Here is a 22,475-nt window from a genome sequence, read left to right on the forward strand (position 1 = left end):
AAGGGCAGAAAATATTATTTCAGAAATAATGGCTGAAAACTTCCCAGGTATGATGGAGAAAAAAAAAAAAATTCCTCAGGGACCCTAGAATCTCAGTGAACTCCAAGTAGGATAAACATAAAAGAGAACCACACCTAGATACGTTCTAGTCAACTTGCTGAAACCCAAAGACAAAGAGAATCAAAAACAGCAAGGGAAAAATGACTCATCATGTACAAGAGGACAGTACTGCTTGCTGACTTCTCATTAAAAGCAGTGGGAGTCAGAGGGCAGTACAGTGACATATTCAGAGTGCTGAAACAGAAAAAACTATCAACCAGGAATTCTATAGCCACCACAACTAACTTTCAAAAATAAAGGTGAGGGGGCTTCCCTGGTGGTGCAGTGGTTGAGAATCCACCTGCCAATGCAGGGGACACGGGTTCCATCCCTGGTCCGGGAGGATCCCACATGCCAGGAGCAGCTAAGCCCATGAGCCACAACTACTGAGCCTGTATGCCATAACTACTGAAGCCTGTGTTCCTGGAACCTGTGCTCCACAACAAGAGAAGCCACTGCAATGAGAAGCCCACACACTGCAATGAAGAGTGGCCTCTGCTCGCCGCAACTAGAGAGAGCCCACGTGCAGTGTACAACGAGGACCCAACACAGCCAAAAATAAATAAATAAATATATTAAAAAAAAAGAAAATGTGAAATAACAACATTGTCATATAAACAAAGCCTGAGAGAATTCATTGTAGGCTCACCTGCCTTACTGGCAGTATTAAAGAAAGCAGTAACGCGTATCCACAGGAAGAAATGAAGAGCATTGGAAATTCCCTAATAAATACAAAAGATATATTCTCCTATTTTTTTAAAACATAAGTTTGCTTAAGCAATAATTATAGCACTGTATTGTTGGGTTTGTAACATGTATCCATAATATATATGACAATATTGCACAAACGGGAAGAAATGGAGCTATGTTGTATAAAATTGCTAGATTTTACCAAAATTAATAACCTAGCAGTGTTACTGAACCAGACTTGGGTCCATTTGCCTGTGTGCAGGCAAGCCAGTCTACTGGCACTGGGTTGTGGTGAAGGAAAGTGCAGCATTTATTGCAGGGAGCCAAGCAAGGAGTCCAGGGCAGCCAGTGCTTAAAAGACCCGAAGGCTTTCAAGGAAAGGTTTATAAAGACGGGGTGAGGGAGGGGGTGGTTTGTGGGGTGTGTGGTCAGCTTGTGGACATTCTTCTGATGGGTTAGTAGTGAGGTAATTGGAAGTCAGCATCATCAACCTTCTGCTTCCAACCACTCTGGGCCCTACATGGCCGCAGACAGTTAACTTCTCCCACCTGGTGGGGGTTTCAGGATCTTCAAAACAGCTCAAAGGATGTGGCTCAGAATATTTAATTCCTCCTCCCTTGAGGAATTAAAGGTCCTTGACTTTGTTTATGGCTAAACTATTACTATTTTGTCTTGCTTGACTGTTTTTCTTTCTGCATTTTCTCACTTCTCTGATTAAGTTTATTCTTTGACTAAAGTTTTTCTACAGACAGAAGGTAGGCAGAGGACATGGGTGGGAGTCCTGTTCCAGGAAGGGCCCAGAGGGTCCTGCTAGGTTATAGTAGATTATAAATTAAAGATACAGAATGTAATATTAAAGGATCATTGGGGGAGAACATTGAAAAAAAGCAGTTGTTTATTGAACACTTCCATTTTCTCACTTTTTTTTTTTTTTTTTTTTTTGCGGTACGCGGGCCTCTCACCGCTGTGGCCTCTCCTGTTGTGGAGCACAGGCTCTGGGCGAGCAGGCTCAGCGGCCACGGCTCACGGGCCCAGCCGCTCCGCGGCACGTGGGATCTTCCCGGACCGCGGCACGAACCCATGTCCCCTGCATCGGCAGGCGGACTCTCAACGACTGTGCCACCAGGGAAGCCCCTCTAAGTTACTTTTGTAGATGCTAGGGATTTAAATATGTCAAAGAAATGGTTTTGTCATTGTTTACCACCACCGTTTTTGGTGATCCATTATTTTATGCATATATTCTTTATACTGTTTGAAGAGGCTCTGAATATATTTCTTTCTAAAGTAATACATGTAAGGATTATAAAATTGTAGCAAGCAAGAAAGAAAAAGCCATCTCAAAACAAAAGAGACAAAAGAGTGGTAGATTGTCCTATCTTTCTCAATTGGAGGATGTGATGCTAAGGCTCATTTATATTTAAACTTAGTATTTAGTATACATATGTAATTTGTTAGATAAAACAACTCTATTATTAAGTATTGCCATAGTGGGATTTTTATTTTTTATGTTGATGCATTTGAGGTCTGAATAAATTTAAATCGCTAAAGTAGAAGTTGTAGGAAGTATAAAGATTTATTAATGAAACTCATTATCTTACATCACATTCCCCCTTCACTTTTCCCACTCTCTCCTCCACATCCTTCCCTTTTCCACATACACAGAAATGTGGGCTAAAACATCTCATGCTTTCTTAGTTTTGGATAACCAAGCACAAAACCATGTGAAATCTGTGTTATATCCATCATATACTTTTTATGAATATGTGAGATATATGTATATGTATTTTTGTGCATTGGGGAATTTTTTAATATGGATTTTACTATAGTATTGTTATAAATATTTCTTTTTTCTCAGCATTTCATATAGCCTTATATCATTAAGTTCAGATTTACCTTATTTTTTTAATGACTTAAATTTTTCCTAGTATAGGGAGGTACTGTAATTACCCATTTCTCTGTTGAAGGAGCTTAAAGTTGTTTCTGGTTTTTCACAATTAAACTATTATAATGAAGTTCATTGTACATATATCTTTGTGCATTTGTATGAATGTTTTTGTAGCATAGATATAGAGAGATATAATTCAAATATTGTGATTTTTTTTTTTTTTTTTTTTTTTTTTTTGGCTGTACGCGGGCCTGTCACTGCTGTGGTCTCTCCCGTTGCGGAGCACAGGCTCCGGACGTGCAGGCTCAGCGGCCATGGCTCACGGGCCCAGCCGCTCTGTGGCATGTGGGATCTTCCCAGACCGGGGCACGAGCCCATGTCCCCTGCATCGGCAGGCAGACTCTCAACCACTGCGCCACCAGGGAAGCCCAAATTTTGTGAATTTTAAATACTGATAAATTTTACCTTTTTGTCCTATGGAAATGTTTTAAGAGTTTATACCACCACCTGTGTGGCATATCCCAAGCTCTTGCCAACACTGGATCTTATCAGTGTTTTATATTTTTTGCAGATTTAATAGGTTGTGATATCTTTTTTTTAAAGTGATTTATTTATTTATTTATTTATTGCTGTGTTGGGTCTTTGTTTCTGTGCGAGGGCTTTCTCTAGTTGTGGTGAGTGGGGACCACTCTTCATCGCGGTGCGCGGGCCTCTCACTGTTGTGGCCTCTCTTGTTGTGGAGCACAGGCTCCAGACGCGCAGGCTCAGTAGTTGTGGCTCACGGGCCCAGTTGCTCTGCGGCATGTGGGATCCTCCCAGACCAGGGCTCGAACCCGTGTCTCCTGCATTGGCAGGCAGACTCTCAACCACTGCGCCACCAGGGAAGCCCCTAGGTTGTGATATCTTGTTTCATTTACCTAGTCACTGTTGAGGTTGAAAATCTTTTAATAGAATTATTAGCCATTTATATTTCTCATTATTGGAAATATATATTAATTTTGCTTATTTATTAATTTTTTATTGTGGTGACACACAACAAAATTTACCATTTTAACCATTTTTAAGTGTACCATTCAGTGGCGTTAAGTACTTTCAAATTTTTTGCAGCTGTCACCACTGTCCATCTTCGGAACTTTTTCATTTTCCCATATTGAAACTCTGTATTCATTAAACAATAACTCCCCATTCCTTCCTACCCTAGCCCCTGCTAACTACCATTCTACTTTCTGCCTCTATGAGTTTGACTACTCTGTGTACCTCATATAAGTAGAATCATAAAATATTTATCCTTTTGTGACTGGCTTATTTCACTTAACATAATGTCTTCAAATTTCATCTATGTTGTAGTATGTAGAATGTCTTTCCTTTTAAGGATGAATAATATTTCATTGTATGTATGTCCCACATTTTGTTTATCCATTCATCTGTTAATTGACAGTTGGTTTGTTTCCACCTTTTGACTGTTGTGGATAATGCTGCTGTGAACATGGGTGTTCAAATATCTGTTTTGAGTCTATGCTTTTAATTCTTTTGGGTATTGGCCCAGATGTGGAATTGCTGATTATCCTGTGTTTTAAATTTTTGAAGAACCACTGTGTTCTTTTCCATAGCAGCTGTACCATTTAGCATTTCCACCAGTCATGCTCAAGCATTCTAATTTTTCCATATCCATGTCAATATTTGTTTTCTGCGTTGTTTTGCTTTTTTTTGTGGTATGCGGGCCTCTCACTGCTGTGGCCTCTCCTGTTGCGGAGCACAGGCTCCGTACGCGCAGGCTCAGCGGCCATGGCTCACGGGCCCAGCCGCTCTGCGGCATGTGGGATCCTCCCGGACCGGGGCACGAACCCGCGTCCCCTGCATCGGCAGGCGGACTCTCAACCACTGCGCCACCAGGGAAGCCCTGTTTTGCTTTTTTAATGATAGCCATTCTAATAGATGTGAAGTAGTATCTTGTGGTTTTGATTTACATTTCCCTAATAATTAGTAATGTTGGCTACATCTTTTCATGTGCTTATTTGCAATTTGTATATCTTCTTCAGAGTAATGTCTATTGAAATCCTTTGTCCTTTTTTTTTTTTTTTTTTTTTTGTTTTTGCGGTACGCGGGCCTCTCACTGTTGTGGCCTCTCCCGTTGCGGAGCACAGGCTCTGGATGCTCAGGCTCAGCGGCCATGGCTCACAGGCCCAGCCACTGCGTGGCATGTGGGATCTTCCCGGACTGGGGCACGAACCTGTGTCCCCTGCATCGGCAGGGGGACTCTCAACCACTGCGCCACCAGGGAAGCCCCCGTTTGTCCATTTTTTAATGTTTTGTTGATTTTGCTCATTTTTTAAAGCTCCCACCTAATGTTTGTTTACTTGATGAAGGCATGATCTCAGGCTCAAGTAGTTCTAGTAGGGAAAGTAAATCAATGATTTATATTGAACTTTAAAAAAAAATTAATTCCTCGTTACTGCCACTAGGAGGCTTAGCAAGTGTAATCAGGTTTCTTGACAAAGCCAGTGTGCATAAAAACAACCTTTTTTTTTGGTAAGGTATAATTGATATATAATGTTATATTAGTTTCAGGTGTACAACATAATGCTTTGGTATTTGTATATATTGTGAAACGATCACCATAGTAAGTCCTGTTATTATCTGTTAGCATACACAGTTACAATTCTTTTTTCTTGTGATGAGAACTTTTAAGATTTATTCTCTTAGCAACTTGCAAATATGCAGTACAGTATTATTAACTGTAGTCACCATGCTGTACATTACATTGCCATGACTTACTTTATAACTGGAAATTTGTACCTTTTGATCCTTTCACCCATTTTGAACACCTCCGACACACCACCTCTGGGAGCCAACAATCTGTTGTCTGTATCTATGACCTAGGTGTTTTTTTTGTTTTTTTCGTTTGTTTTCTGGTTTTGTTTTTTTTTTTGATTCCATATGTAAGTGAGATCATATGTTATTTTGTCTTTCTCTGTCTGACTTATTTCAATTAGCATAATGTCCTCAAGTCCATCCATGTTGTTGCAAATGGTAAGATTTCATCCTTTTCTATGACAGAATAATATTCCATTGTATATGTATACCACCTTTTTTTAATCCATTCATCCATCAGTGGATACTTAAGTTGTTTCCATATCTTGGCTATTGTAAATAATGCTGCATTGAACATGGGGGTGCATATATCTTTTTGAATTAGTTTTTGTTTTCTTTGGATAAACACCCAGAAATAGAATTGCTGGATCATATGGTAGCTCTGTTTAAAAATTTTTTGGAGGCACCTCCATACTGTTTTTCCTGCTGGGTGCACCAATTTACATTCCCACCAGGGTTCCCTTTTTTTTTATATCCTTGCCAGTACTTGTTTTTCTTTTTTTGCAATTTTATTTATTTATTTTTGGTTGCATTGGGTCTTCGTTGCCTCTTGCAGGCTTTCTATAGTTGTGGCGAGTGAGAGCTACTCTTCTTTGTGGTGCGCGGGCTTCTCATTGTGGTGGTTTCTCTTGTTGCAGAGCATGGGCTCTAGGCGTGCGGGCTTCAGTAGTTGTGGCACGTGGGCTCAGTAATCGTGGCTCATGGGCCGTAGAGCGCAGGCTCAGTAGTTGTGGCGCGCGGGCTTAGTTGCTCCACGGCATGTGAGATCTTCCCAGACCAGGGCTCGAACCCATGTCCTCTGCATTGGCAGGCGGATTCTTAACCACTGCGCCACCAGGGAACCGCTTGTTTTTCTTTTCTTTTTGATGATAGCCACTCTAAAAGGTATAAGGCAATTTGTCATTGTGGTTTTGATTTACATTTCCCTGATGATTAGTGATGTTGAGCATCTTTTCATGTACCTGTCAACCACTTGTATATATTGATCTCTTAATGATAATAGAAAAAATACATTCGAAATCCAAGAAGAGAGCATATTTAACAGGGGTAATGGGGTGGTATTTGAGATAAATCTTCAAAATAAGAATCCATTGCTATTCTGTGATGGCAGTTGAGTGTAGGGGAAACATTCCAGGTAATGGAAACAAAGTACTGATCAGTAGGGGAGATGAACCTTTGAAAAGAAGGTACAAAAAGTATATGTAATGCAATCTTTTTTGAGGATAGGATGAGTAAATGGATGGATGGAATAGTTCTGGAAGAATGACCAAGAAACTGTTGGCAGTGGTTTCACTCTAGTGCCTGGGGATACCAAGGCAAAATATTGTTTTGTTTCCTTTCTTCCAAGGACATTAAGAAAAGAAAGAAGAAAACTGTATTTAAAGACCTTTAGAGCTTAAAAATCACAGCTCTGGGTTCTTTACAGTATTTGATGCTGCTTCTACATAACTAATTTTGATTTCAGGGGTAGGAGGGTGGAGGTGAGGTGAGAAGATGAAAGAAATTTTTGTTATCTAAACAGTAAACAGATTATGGGTTGGACTTTAAAATTTTTTTTTTTTTTTTTTTTGTGGTACGCGGGCCTCTCACTGTTGTGGCCTCTCCTGTTGCGGAGCGCAGGCTCAGCGGCCATGGCTCATGAGCCGAGCCGCTCCGCGGCATGTGGGATCTTCCCAGACCAGGGCATGAACCTGTGTCCCCTGCATCGGCAGGCGGAATCTCAACCACTGTGCCACCAGGGAAGCCCTAAAATGTTTTAAATCTTTTTTTTTTTATTGCTGTTTTGGGGGATTTCTTGAGAATGTTCATAAAAATAAGCATTCATAACTGTTTACATAGAGTTAAAATAAATTAGGCAAATGAGTAATGCCTTTTATAAATTTATTTAAAAAATATTATTAAATAAAAATACATTGGGGAGTGAATAGGGTAGGAATTTTCAGGAGGCAAGATCACCAATTTGACCTTAACATTTTTGTAAATTTTGGCTACAAATCTGTGGTTTTTAAAGGACTTGTCAACTAAATGAGAAGTTTTCATTACTGTGGGATACCGTAGCAAGAATAAGCCATTTTCTGATAATTTTGTGATTCCTATCTAATATGTTATTGAGTAAAAGAATATAAGAATTCCTTAATTAGGATACTAGAGTAAACCGTGTTCTCAGCACAAGTACATCATGGCTGATAATTCTTTTCCTGACATTTAGGGAATCAATTAAACTTTATCTTTCCACATTAGTGGACTTAATGTTATCTGTTAATTAACGCAAGATGTCAGTGCTGGCTTTCATCTTTTATTTTTGAAAGCTAACTTTTAAGACAAACCTGTTATTTAATGTTTTTTCTTTGTGATTTCAGTAAACTGCTCCTAATTTGTAAAGAATAGAGAGAAAATAGTAGATGAATGATGGAAATTTTTCACCAAATGAAGGAAATACAGGTTGTTATAGATTCAATTGCCATTTAAGAAAGAAAGAAAGACCTGTAGTTCAAGCCTAATTTCCTTCAGGGAAATTTTTTCATGTTTCTCAAATAATAAATTTTTGTATTCTGACATTTTCCCCTGTTTAATGGCAGTTATTCTTTTTTTTTTTTTTTTTTTTTAAGGTATGGACTCCGAGAGTTTGTGGTGATTGCCCCTGCCGCAAATAATGATGCTGTTCTCAGTGAATCTAAGTGCAATCTTCTTCTGAGTTCTGTGTCTGTTGCTTTGGGAAACACTGGCTGGTAGGTGGACATTTCGAAAAACCTTGAGATGAGTTTAAGAACTATTCTAAATTATAATTTATGAGGGAAAATGATTACTGTTAGGTTTTTGATTATGATTAAGATTAGTACTTGTACATTATTATATTGGAATAAGGTATATAAGGACAAACTCAACAAAACCTTTAGGGAAAGCATTTCTAAAGGGAAACTTACTGAACTATTACATGAATATTTAAAATGGAGAATAAATGGTACTATTTTTGTATTTTGCTTCCAAATGTTTATTTAAATTTTGGTGCAAAATCTAATTTTAAAACTTGATGACAGAGCATCGCCTTGTTCAGCCTCAGCTAGGAACATGCATTCAGGTAACTCAAATTTTTTGTTTCTCTGCACATGTCTTCAAATGCTTTGAAAGTGCTACGAGTATTGATTTTGAGATTACAAATAGATTTTAGTGAGTAGGCTAATTTGCGGTTATGGAAATCTTTGAATAAGGAGGAGAACTATGTCCTCAAATGATAAAGTACAAAATAATTCACCACTAGTGTGGGTTTAATTTATATTGCTTAATACCTGTGAATCAAGTTTTATTATGATCTTGGAAAGCCTCATATGATAGGATCACTTTTATTCAAGAAAATTTTTATTCTCCTTTTTTATGACTTTCAGCCATTTTAAAATAGTTTTCTGACTACAAAGTGCCACTAAGTGATAATTTCTTCAGTTTATTAGTGTAAGGAGAAAAGGAACTAAGTGTTTTTGTTTTAAATATAAGTCTGTGGAGTATTCCTTGTTTAGTGCTTTTAAATAGTTGAGATTAAAATAATGTAATAGTGGAAAAACTTGAGATTTAGGAGTTATTCAGTGTTTAGTGAACTTACAGTCTATTCCTTTTTAATTATGCCCTATAGCCAGGTGCCACTCTTCGTGCAAATTCATCAGAAATGGCGAAGAACGTATGTGGGAGAATGTCAGGGTCCTGGTGTCCGAACTGATTTTGAAATGGTTCATCTTCGAAAAGTGCCAAATCAGTACACTCATTTATCAGGTCTGCTGGATATCTTCAAATCAAAGATTGTGAGTTGGCATTGATATTTTCAGTCTTATAAAAGCAGTAATTCGGTAATTTTATCGATTACATAGAAATATTTCTAATGTTGAAATGTAATTACTTAGAAGAAAGATGTAATTGACTACATAAATTACTGTGTTGTTTCAACAAAGAGTCCAATTAGATTTTTAGTGTACTAATGCTCTGATTTTGTTTGTTCAGTTTGTTAACATTTATCCCCTACGTTATTAACTCTTTATACTCCTTTTCCTCTAATGAGTAATGTTGCCAACTTCACCACATGAGTGAGCTTCAGCATAGTTGCTTGTTCAGGGCTCTGACTATGAGTAACTGAGATGTGAACTCTTTGGGTTCTGAATTGCTTTTTTTCCCCCAAGGGTCTATTTAATTTGATGTTTAAGGTTAATCAGTCTTATATTCTATGACTGAGAACAGCAGGGCTGAATTGGATGTGCTCAGTATATCTTTGGTGTTTTTTAAAAACACTATCACAGAGATATGGATGATTTGCCTGTGCTTACTCTGGGGGAAGAATTAGGGTCTAGATTGAGGAGCTATTTGTGAATACCTCTAGAAAAGAGAGCAAAACAAGGTAAGTAAGTGGTGGAAGGGATTCTCCACTTAGAGAAGTAGTTCCCTTGAGTGATTAAGTTGACATCCGTTACACTAAAAGTGATCAAACTTGATTAACAAACTGATATTAGATATCTCCTGGTATGGTACATTGAATAGGATATATCATCTGTGTTGCATTCCTGCTAAAAATGTTTAACATAAATCGAAACATGAGGAAACAATCACATATTTCCAAAATGAGCCATATTTTATAAAGTAAAGCCCAGACTCTTTAAAAATGTCAGTATCATGATAGGCAAAACAAAGGTTGGGAGCTGTTTAGCCTAAAGGAGACTGAAGTAACATAACATGCATGATCCTTGATCAAAACAAAATAGCCACAGAGGACGCAATTGGGACAGTTGGGGCAATTTTAATATGGACTATATGTTAGAAAATAGTATCAATATTAAACTTCTTGAGTGTGATAACCCTTGTTCATAAGAATTACATGCTAAGTATTTAGGGGTGAATTGCCATGATGCCTACAACTTACTTTCAGAGGTTCAGCCCAAAAAATTATTTATGTAAATATATGATAGTATGTGCGTGTATCAAAATGTTAATTGGTGAGCTTGGTGAAAGTCATACCGGTATTCATTACGCTAGCTTTGCAACCTTTCTGAAGGTTTGCAAATTTTGAAAAGGAAAAAAATGTGAGAAAAAACGCTGAAATGTCTTTTTTAACATACATTGTTTGTAGAAAGATATTTAGGATTAGAATTTAATTTCATAAAAAATATGTTTTCAATTTTGAGGCCATAAATAGCAGGGTGGTAGGATTATCACCACCCAGATAAATCCGTTTGATATTTTTTAAAAAGTCTGCATATACTGGGTTAAGAAATTTAAGTATAAACTTCTCTATACCCTTAGTCCCTTTCCTCAAAATAACTATTGTTAGCTGTTTCTTGTGATTATCTCTATTAAAAAAAAGCATAGAAGCATATCTTTTAGAAAGTTCCATGTCTGTATGTAACTTTTTTTCAGAACCTTTCTGGACTCTGAAATGCTTTAAGTACTGCTTAATTCTACACGTGTTGCTTTGAGAAATTTTTGAAAAAGTCAAGTATGCGTTATTTCTACCCCGTTAGTTTTACTTTGTTCTACCAGAAGTCTTCAATTATATTTAATTATTTTAGATCAAATTCTAGTCAGATGCAAATATTAATGCTTTATTCCTCTTCTTAAAAAACATTAGTGAACGTTATTTTCATGGATCTTTTTTGTCACTCTTTTATGTTACTCAATTTCTCTTTACTGAAACTGGGGACCACCTTGATCTGTGGAGCCTGACTTTCATTATGACTATTTACTAATTGTACTTAAAAAAAAAGTGTTCTTAATCAGTTTATCACATCATCTGTCAGAACTTTCACAAACCTCTTGTCTAAATACGAAACATTTCTCAAAGTTGATTTGATAGAGTTGGACTTAAGATAATTGAGACCTGGTTTGGGTACTTTAGTTGTTTTACATAGTTAAAGCTACCCAATATGTGGCTCTCTTATACTTTCTTTATAAAGCTATCTTTATAAATATTACTCTTTAAATCTACTAGAAGTGTTCCAAGGCACTCACCCTCGACTAGCAGTTTATTTCATTTTCACATGGATCTAATTATTAGAAAAGGCTTCATTGGCAGGGTAGCAGCAGAGGGTGGTTGTCCTTGGAATCACATAAAATTTAAGTTTAAATCCTCTTTTGCCATATAATCCTCTAAGTATTTGAAAACTCTCTCATACCCTAGTCTTTCCTTTTTCAGTTTAGACATTCTTCATTCTATCAGATGTTGCTTATATTTCATAGTTTTATATTCTGATTGTTGTTTTGGATATTTGTCTTTTTTAGAACTACATTTCTTCATGTTCTGGGGAAATTTTGTTTGCAGGCTCATTTTGAATGAAGGCTTTATTTACAGTTTTTAACTTTCTCTCCCATCCTCTCTAGTGGTTTTGTAATTTTGTGGTTGCTCCTTACCTGCAGAATATTTCAGACACTGGTCTTAAAATGGTGTTTGGAGCCTTTTGCTCCATATTGATATTGGGGTATTGCACATTGAGTCTTGGACTCATTGGATTGCTTGCTTGGGTCATGAGAGTGGGTTTGTCCCCCGCTCACACAACTTTCCCTAGCCCCATACCTTCGAACAAAGCCACTGCACGAAGCAGGAGTGCCCTGCCCCAGCGTCTGCCTTAAGCCGAGAGTCTTACAGTACCCTCATTCTGGGCGGAGTACCTTTGGTTCCATTTAATGCAGTCTGTAATCCTGGCTCTCACTGCCTTCGTCTGCATGTGGAACTCAGCAAGCATATGCCTTGAACCCGATTTAACACTTTGGATTTTCTGTACCTTTTATAAGGCCCACAAAGATATTCATGTCATGTTTGGTCCTAGACATTTCTTTTTGGTCATCTCTTTCTGTATTTGTCTACATTGCTATGTGACTGGAGCGGAGGTTATGTGTCAAAGTGACCTTGTTATGGTTTCTAGATCATTTACACCCAATTACAGGTGAATGCTCATTTGATATCTAGACCTGAGTAAAAAATAAATATTCCTGACCAGCCAGAATCTTACCTTGCTTGTCTAGGACACAGCAGCCCAAAACTGAATTATTCGCTTTTTTTTTTTGGCAGCTACCTTATTTTGTGACTTGAGATTGAGTTTGTATTCAGTTAAAGTTACTAATGACATTTATAGATGCTGCTGCTGAGCTAAATGTCTCTTTATTCCTCCTGACCAGCAATATCAGCAACACCTGGAAACTGGGTAGATATGCAGAATACTATTGAATCTACATTTTCACAAGCTTACTAGGTCATTCCTATGCATATTTAGGTCCTATTTCACATTAATATAGGTTAACCATTATTAAGGGAAGCTGAAATTGTGGGATGTTTGGATGATATTATTAATTTTTATGATTTTTAATGAATGTAAAGATAGATCTAAATTTTCTGATTCATTAATATAAACTACATGAGTGGCCATTTGTCACAGTCTAAAATTCTGGTTAAATATTTAAGACTGGCTTTAATTTGAGTTTATTTTCATTTAAAAGAAAGAAAAGACATCATCTTCTCAAACCTAGTGTTATACTTTATATAATAGTTTTACCTTATTTAAAAAATGAGTCACATTTTTTTCCACATTCAACATGGCTGAAGAGAATAGTAAGAAATTTGTTTGTATAATTAAAATTGTATAAGATATTTTGAAAGAGCACTTTACATAATAAAATTTAATATCTCTTTTCCTGGTACTAGTTTAAACAGCTTTATTTTAATGTAATTTGCTCTCTGGCATTAATTCATCTCTTGAGCTTTTAAGCTGTGAGAATTTCTCCCATGAAAATGATTTCCTAAATTCTGCACCTTTGGCTCTAATAACTTAGTGACTTTGTTTTCCTTTTTAATGGCTAGAATATCATACATTTTTCATGGCTAGAATGTGCGTGCCATATCTAACACTGTAATCTGAAAATCCACATGTCATGAAGGTAGTAATTTATCCATTCCAGTAGTTTGAAATTTGGTTCTGGTATTTACAAGGGTACTAACATTTACATGGTATTGTCTTTGCATTTATTTCCTAGGGATGTACTTTAACTCCATTGCCTCCAGTTAGTATTGCTATACGGTTTACCTATGTACTTCAGGATTGGCAGCAGTATTTTTGGCCTCAGCAGCCTCCAGGTGAGATAATTTAGAACTATATTTAACTTAATATAAATGGAGAGAAAATATATTCAGAAATTAAAACTGTTTAACAATGTGTTTCAAGTGTTTGAAATATTTGTAACTCACTTTAAATGTAATATTGCTGATTTCTTTGCCTTTATCATATTTTTTCTCTTAAAAAAAGCTGTGTAGGTTGTTCTAGAGACAGAATTATTCTGTACTTGACAATCTGTTTTTTTTTTTTTTTTTGGTGGTACGCGGGCCTCTCACTGTTGTGGCCTCTCCCTTTGCGGAGCACAGGCTCCGGATGCGCAGGCTCAGCGGCCATGGCTCACGGGCCTAGCCACCCTGCGGCATGTGGGATTTTCCCTGACCGGGGCATGAACCCGTGTACCCTGCATCGGCAGGCGGACTCTCAACCACTGCGCCACCGGAGAAGCCCTGACAATCTGTTTTTGAAAGCTAATATTATTTATAAAGCATTCCCTTGCCGTGGAACATCGTGTGCTGCAAATTAGTACGTAATGAGTAAAATGTCTACTTCCAGAATATAATAAGAGAAGCCACCCTCATAGGCTGCGAACAGACACACACAGAACCTTATAGACAGTAGAGTTTGAAGAAGAGGGCTAAATAAGGAAAGCAGAAAAGAGAAAAAGGTGTATATACATATACACTTACGCTGGGAAGAGCTGTAGAGTATTTTACTTCAACTTGCATTTTTATAAAACTGTGATTAAAATCATTTTACCTACTTAACCATAGATATACTGATTCATTAACACTCATTAATTATTAGCCTATAATAGGCCGGCTCTGCCAGGACACAGATATGAACAGACATTATCTGAGTTCTAGAAAAGCTCAGCCTGGTGGACATTTAGCTTAATTAAGTGAGGTTTAGGTTCCTGGATGTTTCTCTCACAAAAAGTGCAATTATATCCAAGTCTATCTAATAAGAAATTTAATATAAACTTATAAAATAATTACAAGGATTTTACTAGCCTGAAAACATTTTCCATTCTACCTTCCTCAAAGAGAAATAAATTATAATAAAATAATATTCTTTACTGTTTATTTTTGTTCCAAAATGGTTTGTTTATGAGATTGAAAATAGTAAATTGATTATCTTGGGATGTTACTAAAATTAATGTACATTTAGCTTTTGGTGGTTATATATACTACTGTTTTATTTTATATACCACTGAATAATTTGAAAGTAATGTGCAGTAAAAGAACTCCATCTAAACTACAGCAGAGGGAAATAAAAGCTAAGCTGAGATTTATATTAGAAGACTCAAATGTTTGTTTTGGTAATTTTAGTTTCCAGACAACAGTACGCCTTTGTTAATGTTCTATTGCTAGTTTTTTAAAATGGGCATCAAAATATTAACCTTCTTTCTCAGTGGATTGAAAACCATATAAATTTTTAATATTTTCTCTTTTAAGGGGAAGGGACTGAACATGTAATATGGGCCAGACACTGTGCCTGGCATTTTATATACTGTTTCAGGTAATTCCCATTTACCTATGAGACAAGTATTGTTATCTTCCTTAGAGAACAAAAGTAACTGGCCCAAGGCCACATGGTCACCAGGTGATAAAGTTCACATTTAAATCCTGGTCAAACTCCAAGTCCCATCATCCTTTCATTCTACAGTGTAGCTTTTCAACTTTTAATCTGAGTAAAAGTTTTGTACAGTTATAGTCTATTAATAATTTTTAGCTTACTGGTTTAAAAAATGTGCTTAGGACTTCCCTGGCGGTCCAGTGGTTAAGACTCCATGCTTCCACTGCAGTGGGGGCATGGGTTCAATACCTGGTCAGGGAACTAAGATCCTGCATGCAGTGTGGCGTGGCAAAAAAAAAAAAAAAAAAAGTGCTTATTGTAAATTTTGAACTCTTAATTCACATCTTATAGTAAAGCTAGTCATTGTGATCTTTATTGTAAGCATTCTTTAGTTGGAAAAATGGAATGAATTGACTTGAGAAAATTTACTGAATCAAGTAATTGAGCCATATTTAATAACTAATTTTAATAATTTAGTTAGGGTGTAGATAATTGTCAAACATAATTTTAGCAAATCTGGGAGTGTTCATAACTCAACAGTAGACTTTAATTTTAGAAATTCTTAGTGTAGTGTGAATAATTAAAAACAACCATCTATTATTTCAAAGGGAAATGTTTTTGAAGTCTTTTAGAAGTGTTTATTACTTCTTCAAGAGGGATGGAGCTAAGGGGTGATATACCCTCTAAATTCTCCTCTAATCTCAGATACCATTCATAATGGAATGGAAATTCTTTTCTGAACTTCAGATATTTCTGTGTACTGTCAGCTGATATAAGGTTTTATTAATGATGACTAATTTGGGCTATTCAGAAATTATTGACAGCAAAACTGATGAATGTAGGTTGATGATTAAATTTTTTAATACTCAGATAATCTTTCTTTTAGATGCTATTAATCACATTCTGAGAAAATGAAAAGAAATTTACAGGAATATTATTCTCTTGAGTGATATTTAAGGACTATTTCCGAAGAGTAAAATTTAGAGTGCATAGCTTGAATACAGCACTTTACAAATAGGAATTAAATGTGTCCTTTTACTATAACATTCTTGGGGGAAGTCTTTAATATCTGACTGTTCTCTAACTTGCTATATGTACCTTAATGTAGACACTATTAAAACTTTAATTTCTCAAAGGGCTGACCTACCTAGATTTAAATTCTTATTTCTCCATTTTTGGCTAACTGATGGAAAATTTTTTTTTTTCTTGTTCAGATATAGATGCCCTTGTAGGAGGAGAAGTGGGAGGCCTGGAATTTGGCAAGTTACCATTTGGTGCTTGTGAAGATCCTATTAGGTGCGAATTTCATTATATCATTTGAATTATGGGACTTTTACTTTTTAAATTATATTGATGTTGATTTTACTGTGTTTTATAATACTGCAGCCTCCTGGAATGAATGTAGTACTGGAAATAGAGACCTACATGTAACAATCTGTCCATCTTTGTGTTTTTCTCTGTAACTTAAGAAGTAAAAGAGGGTTTAAAGTAATACATAAAATGTACAGAATATAATTTGTTGATTATTCCATATAGAAGTGGTTCTTGGTATACTTTGGGGGAAATATTTTAAATATTGAAAAGCACAGACAATATTTTAGAGTTTGGGGTGTCAGAAAGACATTTTTTTTTTTTTGGCACGTGGGCTCAGTAGTTGTGGCTCTCAGGCTCTAGAGCACAGGCTCAGTAGTTGTGGCACATGGGCTTAGCTGCTCCGCAGCATGTGAGATCCTCCCGGACCAGGGCTCGAACCCATGTCCCCTGCATTGGCAGGCAGACTCCCAACCACTGGGCCACCAGGGAAGTCCCCAGACAATATTTTATATAACAAACTTTCATATGTCCATGACCCAGAATTAACAGTTTTCATTTTTCGTGGCCACTTCTTCAAAATACAGAAATTAAGACATAAGTAAAAGACACAAGTGTGACCTTATAGGTTACCCAGTTGCTTTTCTAGAAGAACTACTGAACTTAAAAAAAAACTGTTTCACAAGAAAATGCAGAGGTTGAAAAATTTAATGACTGATAGCAAAATATTCGGAAAATATAAATGGTGCAGATATAAAAACTGTCTCATTTTTTAAACTATTTGGTTATTTAAAAAAATATATTCACATGTATACATATATCTTTAATACTCTCACATAAAGGTAGAAATAATAATACTTCTAACTTAAAAATCATTTAAGGGAGACAATAAAGTGAGTATCTTTTAAAATTGATATTTATTATATGTGCCTGGCACTATACCAAGTAAGGAAGATACCTAAGTAAATAAAACAGACAGTTTCTGCCTTCTTGGCATTTACAGTCTACTTAAAGGAAGTAGACGAACTAATCACCTAAATAAACATACAATTACAAATTGTGGGATAATTTGAAGGAAAAGTACAGGATGTAATGATAAACAGTAAAATGAGGAACTAGTTTAGATTGATATGCCATCAGTAAAGTCTTCTCAAAGGAAGTGAAATTTATTCTGAGTGTCAATTAGGGGAGGATTTAGCCAGGCAAAGAGTGAGAGAATGACCATTCCAGGTGGAAGGAACAGCATGTGCAAAGTGCCTTGATGCAGGAAAGAGCTTGGCGAGTTTACTGAAGAAAATAGAAGGTGGCTATCATGGCTAGAATGTAGTGAGCAAGGGAGAAAAGGTGTAAGGTGGATTACAGATATATTTGTGGCCCTCCAACTGGTTCATTTATTTGAATTTCACTTAGGGAAAATTTTAGGGGGAGAGAAATAAATTGACCTGGTAGAAATCTGAAGGTTTAATGATTAAATATTTCTTCCAAATTTATATCATGATGTGGAGTCAGTCAGCAAAGGAACAAGTGATTGAAGAAGAACACAGAAATAAGTTGAGGATAAGATGGTGTACATTGGCAGACCATTTAAATCAAACAGTGATTAGCAAATGTTGTGGGCACTATGCTTTTGAAAAGGCATCTTTGGTAGTGGAAGAGGAAATGAAGAGGCTTTTTCCGGTGTCTTCTCTCCTTGTCAAAGAAATTGTTCTATAGTTAGAGGGAGAGGAGAGGCCATAGTCATAAAAACTTAGGAACTGAATCTGCGGTTCATACCTAAAAATATTCAGGAGTGTATAGTTTTAAACCTCTAACCATTCATGTCCTCTGATATCACATACTGTTTGTGGTCATTTTTTTTACATTAAAAAGTAGTTTTATTTAAAGTAATAAATTCACGTTCAGTGGAAAAAATTTAGATAACGTTAAAAAAGGCAAAAATCATATGTTTAGTAGTCAGATTGTTTAGTTGCAAATGGTACTCGTCAACTCTAATTCAAGCAAATAATCAGTTTATTGGAAACGTATTTGGTAACTCAAACTCAGAAGTTTAATTGGGTCCATTGTAGAACTGGGCTCAGAAAATAGGCTTGAGCCAGTGGTGCCTAGTTGTCCGGTTCATAACCAAGGTTACACTGCATTGTTGTGTAGTGCTGGCCCTGCTCTCACAGTGAATTCCTAACTGTACTTGTAGATTCAGTGTCTCAGACAGGAGTTGCTAGTTAGTCGAGCATCACCAAATATCAGAGAAGTGAAATAATTGGCTCTTTTGGCTTCTGTATTCTACAAACATAAGAAGTGAGTTCAGAATCTAGACAGGAAAAAAACAATCAGTAAATTCATAACCCCCCTAGTCATAGGTGATCACTGACAACAGCTTGTTATATGTGCTTCCAGTATTTTTCATATGCATGAAGTAGGTATATATATGTACATGTTTATGTATATATATATGCAACAAGGGCCCCCAACACCACCCTTATGTTGATTTGCTAGGAAGACTCACAGGACGTAACCATAGTTGTGCTCATGCCTATGATTTATTACAGCAAAAGGATACAATGCAAAAAATGGCAGAGGGAAAGGCACATAGGGTGAGGTCCAGAGAAAACCAAGGACAAGCTTCCTCTCCCAGTGTAGTCACACAGGACACGTTTAATCCTCCCAGCAATGAACTGTGACATGTATGAAAGGCTGTGTACCAGGGAAGCTCATTAGAGGCTCAACACTTGGGGTTTTTAATCAGAGACTGGTCATGTAGGCACCCTCTGCCTAGCATGTACCAGAAGGAAACCAGATGTTTGCATAAACTGTATTGTTTGCACAGGTAATTTAGGCACAGTGAACCATTCTTATCAGGGAAAGGTAGAAATCCTCCTGAAATTCAAGTTTCCAGATGTCAAGCCAGGGGCCAACCTTGCAAGTAGGCCTTTCTAAGTATCAGGCCTGCTATGATAACTCTTTTCTGCACAGTATTTTTGTACATTTTATAAATGTTTGTCATCTTGTATATTTTTTGTGGCTTGTTTTTGATTTTATAATTTCACATGAAAACTTTCTGAAATTTAATATTCATCTATAATAAGAGGTCAGCAAACTATGACCGGTGGACCAAATCTGGCCAATAGCCTGTTTTTGTATAGGTAATGAGCTAAAAATGCTTTATACATTTTTAAGGGTTTTAAAAGAAAAAAAAACAAGAATATAACAGAAACTACATGGTCCATAAAAAGCCCCAAATACTTACTTTCTGGTCCTTTGTAGAAAAAGTATGCCAATCCCTGATCTGTATCATGGTGTTTTCAAAATTGAGATATAATTTATGTACCATAAAATTCACAATTTTAAAGTATACAATTTAGTGTTTTTAGTGTTTACAGAGTTGTACAGCCATCATCAGTATCTAATTCTGGAACACTTTCATTACCCCCAAAAGAAACCCCTCACCTCTTAACTGTCATCCCCTCCTAGGCTCCTTAGGCCCTCTAGCTCTAGACAAATATTAATCTACTTTTTGCCTGTATGGATTTGACTGTTTTGGACATTTCATATAGATTGGGTTATACCATATATGACCTTTTGTGTCTGGCTTCTTAGCATGTTTTAGAGGTTCATCCACATTTAGCATGAGTCAGTACATCATTGCTTTTTGTGACTGTATAATATGCCATGGTATGCAATACTACCACATTTTATTTATCCATTCATCAGCTGATAGACATTTGGTTTACTTATACTTTTGGCTATTATGTATAGCATAGTTTTTTCTTGCAGACATTAACTTTATATGAATGTGCTACCGTTTGCTAAACTGGGTGTTTACAGTTTTATTGTATTATAAATAATGACCACTTTTAACATATATGTACATCTCTGGTTATTTACTGAAGATACAATTCTAGAAGTAGAATTGTTGAGTCAGGATGTATATATACAGTATTAAAGCTTATGGACATATTCTACGTTTTGTTTATTTTAGTGAACTCCACTTAGCAACTACATGGCCTCACCTGACTGAAGGTATCATTGTGGATAATGATGTTTATTCGTAAGTATGTTAAGAGTAGTACTTAGAGGTTCACAAACTTCAGTAGAATAAATTAACTGCCAAGTGGTTAGCAATTTTTCTTTGTATCAGTTTCTGATACAGTTGGTTGTTGTTTTTCTGTTTTTAAAGATCACTTTTTAGACTGATTGATATGTATTATAGATGTGTTTTAAGCTGTGGGCTTTGGAGATAGGGTCCTTAGTTCTGGGAAAATGAGCAATCTGAATCTTACTTGGTTTTAGCAAAGGTGTTTTTAAGCAGTTTGGGATTCAATGCATAATTCTGTTGAACTTTTCTTAGCTGGTAAGAAGCATTTGATAAAGGACTTTGAAGAGATGATGGTTATCAAAATATGTGGGAATAATATTTCATCATTAAATGTCAAATAACAGAACATCCATGTCATATACTCCTGGGCAATACAAAATTGCACAGGAAAAAATTGAAAATTACAGTGAGCACTATCCTGGAAGAACATGGAGAAGGAGTAACATAATTTTAGTACAGTCTCATGGTTGATGCAGAACAGTGAGAAATAGATGACTTTTTTTTAATAATTAAAATAAATGTGTTGTATTTTCTGACAGTAAAAGTAACATGAACTTTTAAAATCAGATGATTTAGATGAATAAATTAAAAGAAGAAAGTAGGGCTTCCCTGGGGGCGCAGTGGTTGAGAGTCCGCCTGCTGATGCAGGGGACACGGGTTCGTGCCCCGGTCCGGGAAGATCCGACATGCCGCGGAGTGGCTGGGCCCGTGAGCCATGGCCGCTGAGCCTGCGCGTCTGGAGCCTGTGCTCCGCAACGGGAGAGGCCACAACAGTGAGAGGCCTGCATACCGCAAAAAAAAAAAAAAGAAGAAGAAAGTAAAGACTACCTACAATTCCATTACTTAAAAAATAACCAGTTAGCATTTTGGGGGTATATCTTTTTAAGTTATAAATTTATATATTAATTTGCTTCATTCATTTAATACCTTTATTCATTTAATAAATGTAGATCTGTGTTGTCACTTTTTAAATTGCTGCATAGTATTCTGTTAAGTGAATGCACCATAATCTGATTAACTGAGAAAATGGGGCACTTCTGATCTTGTGGAAATTTTTATAGTTTCTTTTTTTATTAATAATGTAACAAAAAGCAGATTAAAATTATTATGGATTCTTGCTTGTTTCTCATTTCATTTTCTTTATTCCTAAAATGTAATTCTCATTAGATTATCATTGTATGTTGCCTGTCAGGATCATTCTTATGTTTTTTGATTAGTTTGTTTTGTTTTTCCTTTTGTGCTTTTTTTGTCTATGAACTTTGATGTCTTAAGGTTTTATTGTTTTTAACTTATCTAAATGGTCTGCATATGAATAACAGTAAGTTTAAGGGAGGCAAAATGGATTGCTTGTCCTTCTGTATAATGTTTTTATTAGACTGCATTTTGGTAAATGTATGAGTCTTGCAGATTGCCATAAATAGGATCTTGTGTTTATTGTTTTGCCTTTTAGTGATTTGGATCCTATTCAGGCTCCCCATTGGTCTGTTAGAGTTCGAAAAGCTGATAATCCTCAGTGTTTGCTAGGTAAGATATTTATGTTCCTTTCCTGAAATAACACAAATCTGTCTCTCCTCCAGATCAGGAACACTGAATGTATTCTTTATACTTTATTTCACCTATCCAAAAAGTATTTTTTATTTTTATTGTTTTACATTGTGACCTCCTCGGTTAACTCCATTAAAAAGAAATCTTTGTCAACAGCAGTGAATCCTTCTAGTTACTCTTGAATAGTACTAGCAGACTTGCTTTCTTGTCATTTGGTTTTTTTTTTTTTTTTCTTCAGTACGCGGGCCTCTCACTGTTGTGGCCTCTCCCACTGTGGAGCACAGGCTCCGGATGCGCAGGCTCAGTGGCCATGGCTCCACGGGCCCAG

General features: G+C 36.3%; 2 protein-coding genes across 10 annotated transcripts in view; one reads left to right on the top strand and one right to left on the bottom strand.

The window, feature by feature from the left end:
* RAB3GAP1 (RAB3 GTPase activating protein catalytic subunit 1) overlaps nt 1-22,475 on the top strand; it is a 131,362-nt gene that overhangs the window by 61,174 nt on the left and 47,713 nt on the right. For all 4 annotated transcript variants that reach the window (XM_079924969.1, XM_079924970.1, XM_079924971.1 and 1 more), the window contains 6 exons: nt 8,155-8,274; nt 9,171-9,336; nt 13,544-13,643; nt 16,413-16,494; nt 20,486-20,554; nt 22,053-22,126. In XM_079924969.1, the coding sequence (XP_079781095.1) occupies nt 8,155-8,274; nt 9,171-9,336; nt 13,544-13,643; nt 16,413-16,494; nt 20,486-20,554; nt 22,053-22,126 (611 nt within the window). The remainder of the gene's footprint in view (nt 1-8,154; nt 8,275-9,170; nt 9,337-13,543; nt 13,644-16,412; nt 16,495-20,485; nt 20,555-22,052; nt 22,127-22,475) is intronic.
* The window catches only part of ZRANB3 (zinc finger RANBP2-type containing 3), a 362,989-nt gene that overhangs the window by 3,134 nt on the left and 337,380 nt on the right, over nt 1-22,475 (bottom strand). The gene's annotated exons all lie outside the window — the stretch shown is intronic.

Source organism: Stenella coeruleoalba (assembly GCF_951394435.1).
Source record: "Stenella coeruleoalba genome assembly, chromosome: 6".
NCBI lineage: Eukaryota > Metazoa > Chordata > Mammalia > Artiodactyla > Delphinidae > Stenella > Stenella coeruleoalba.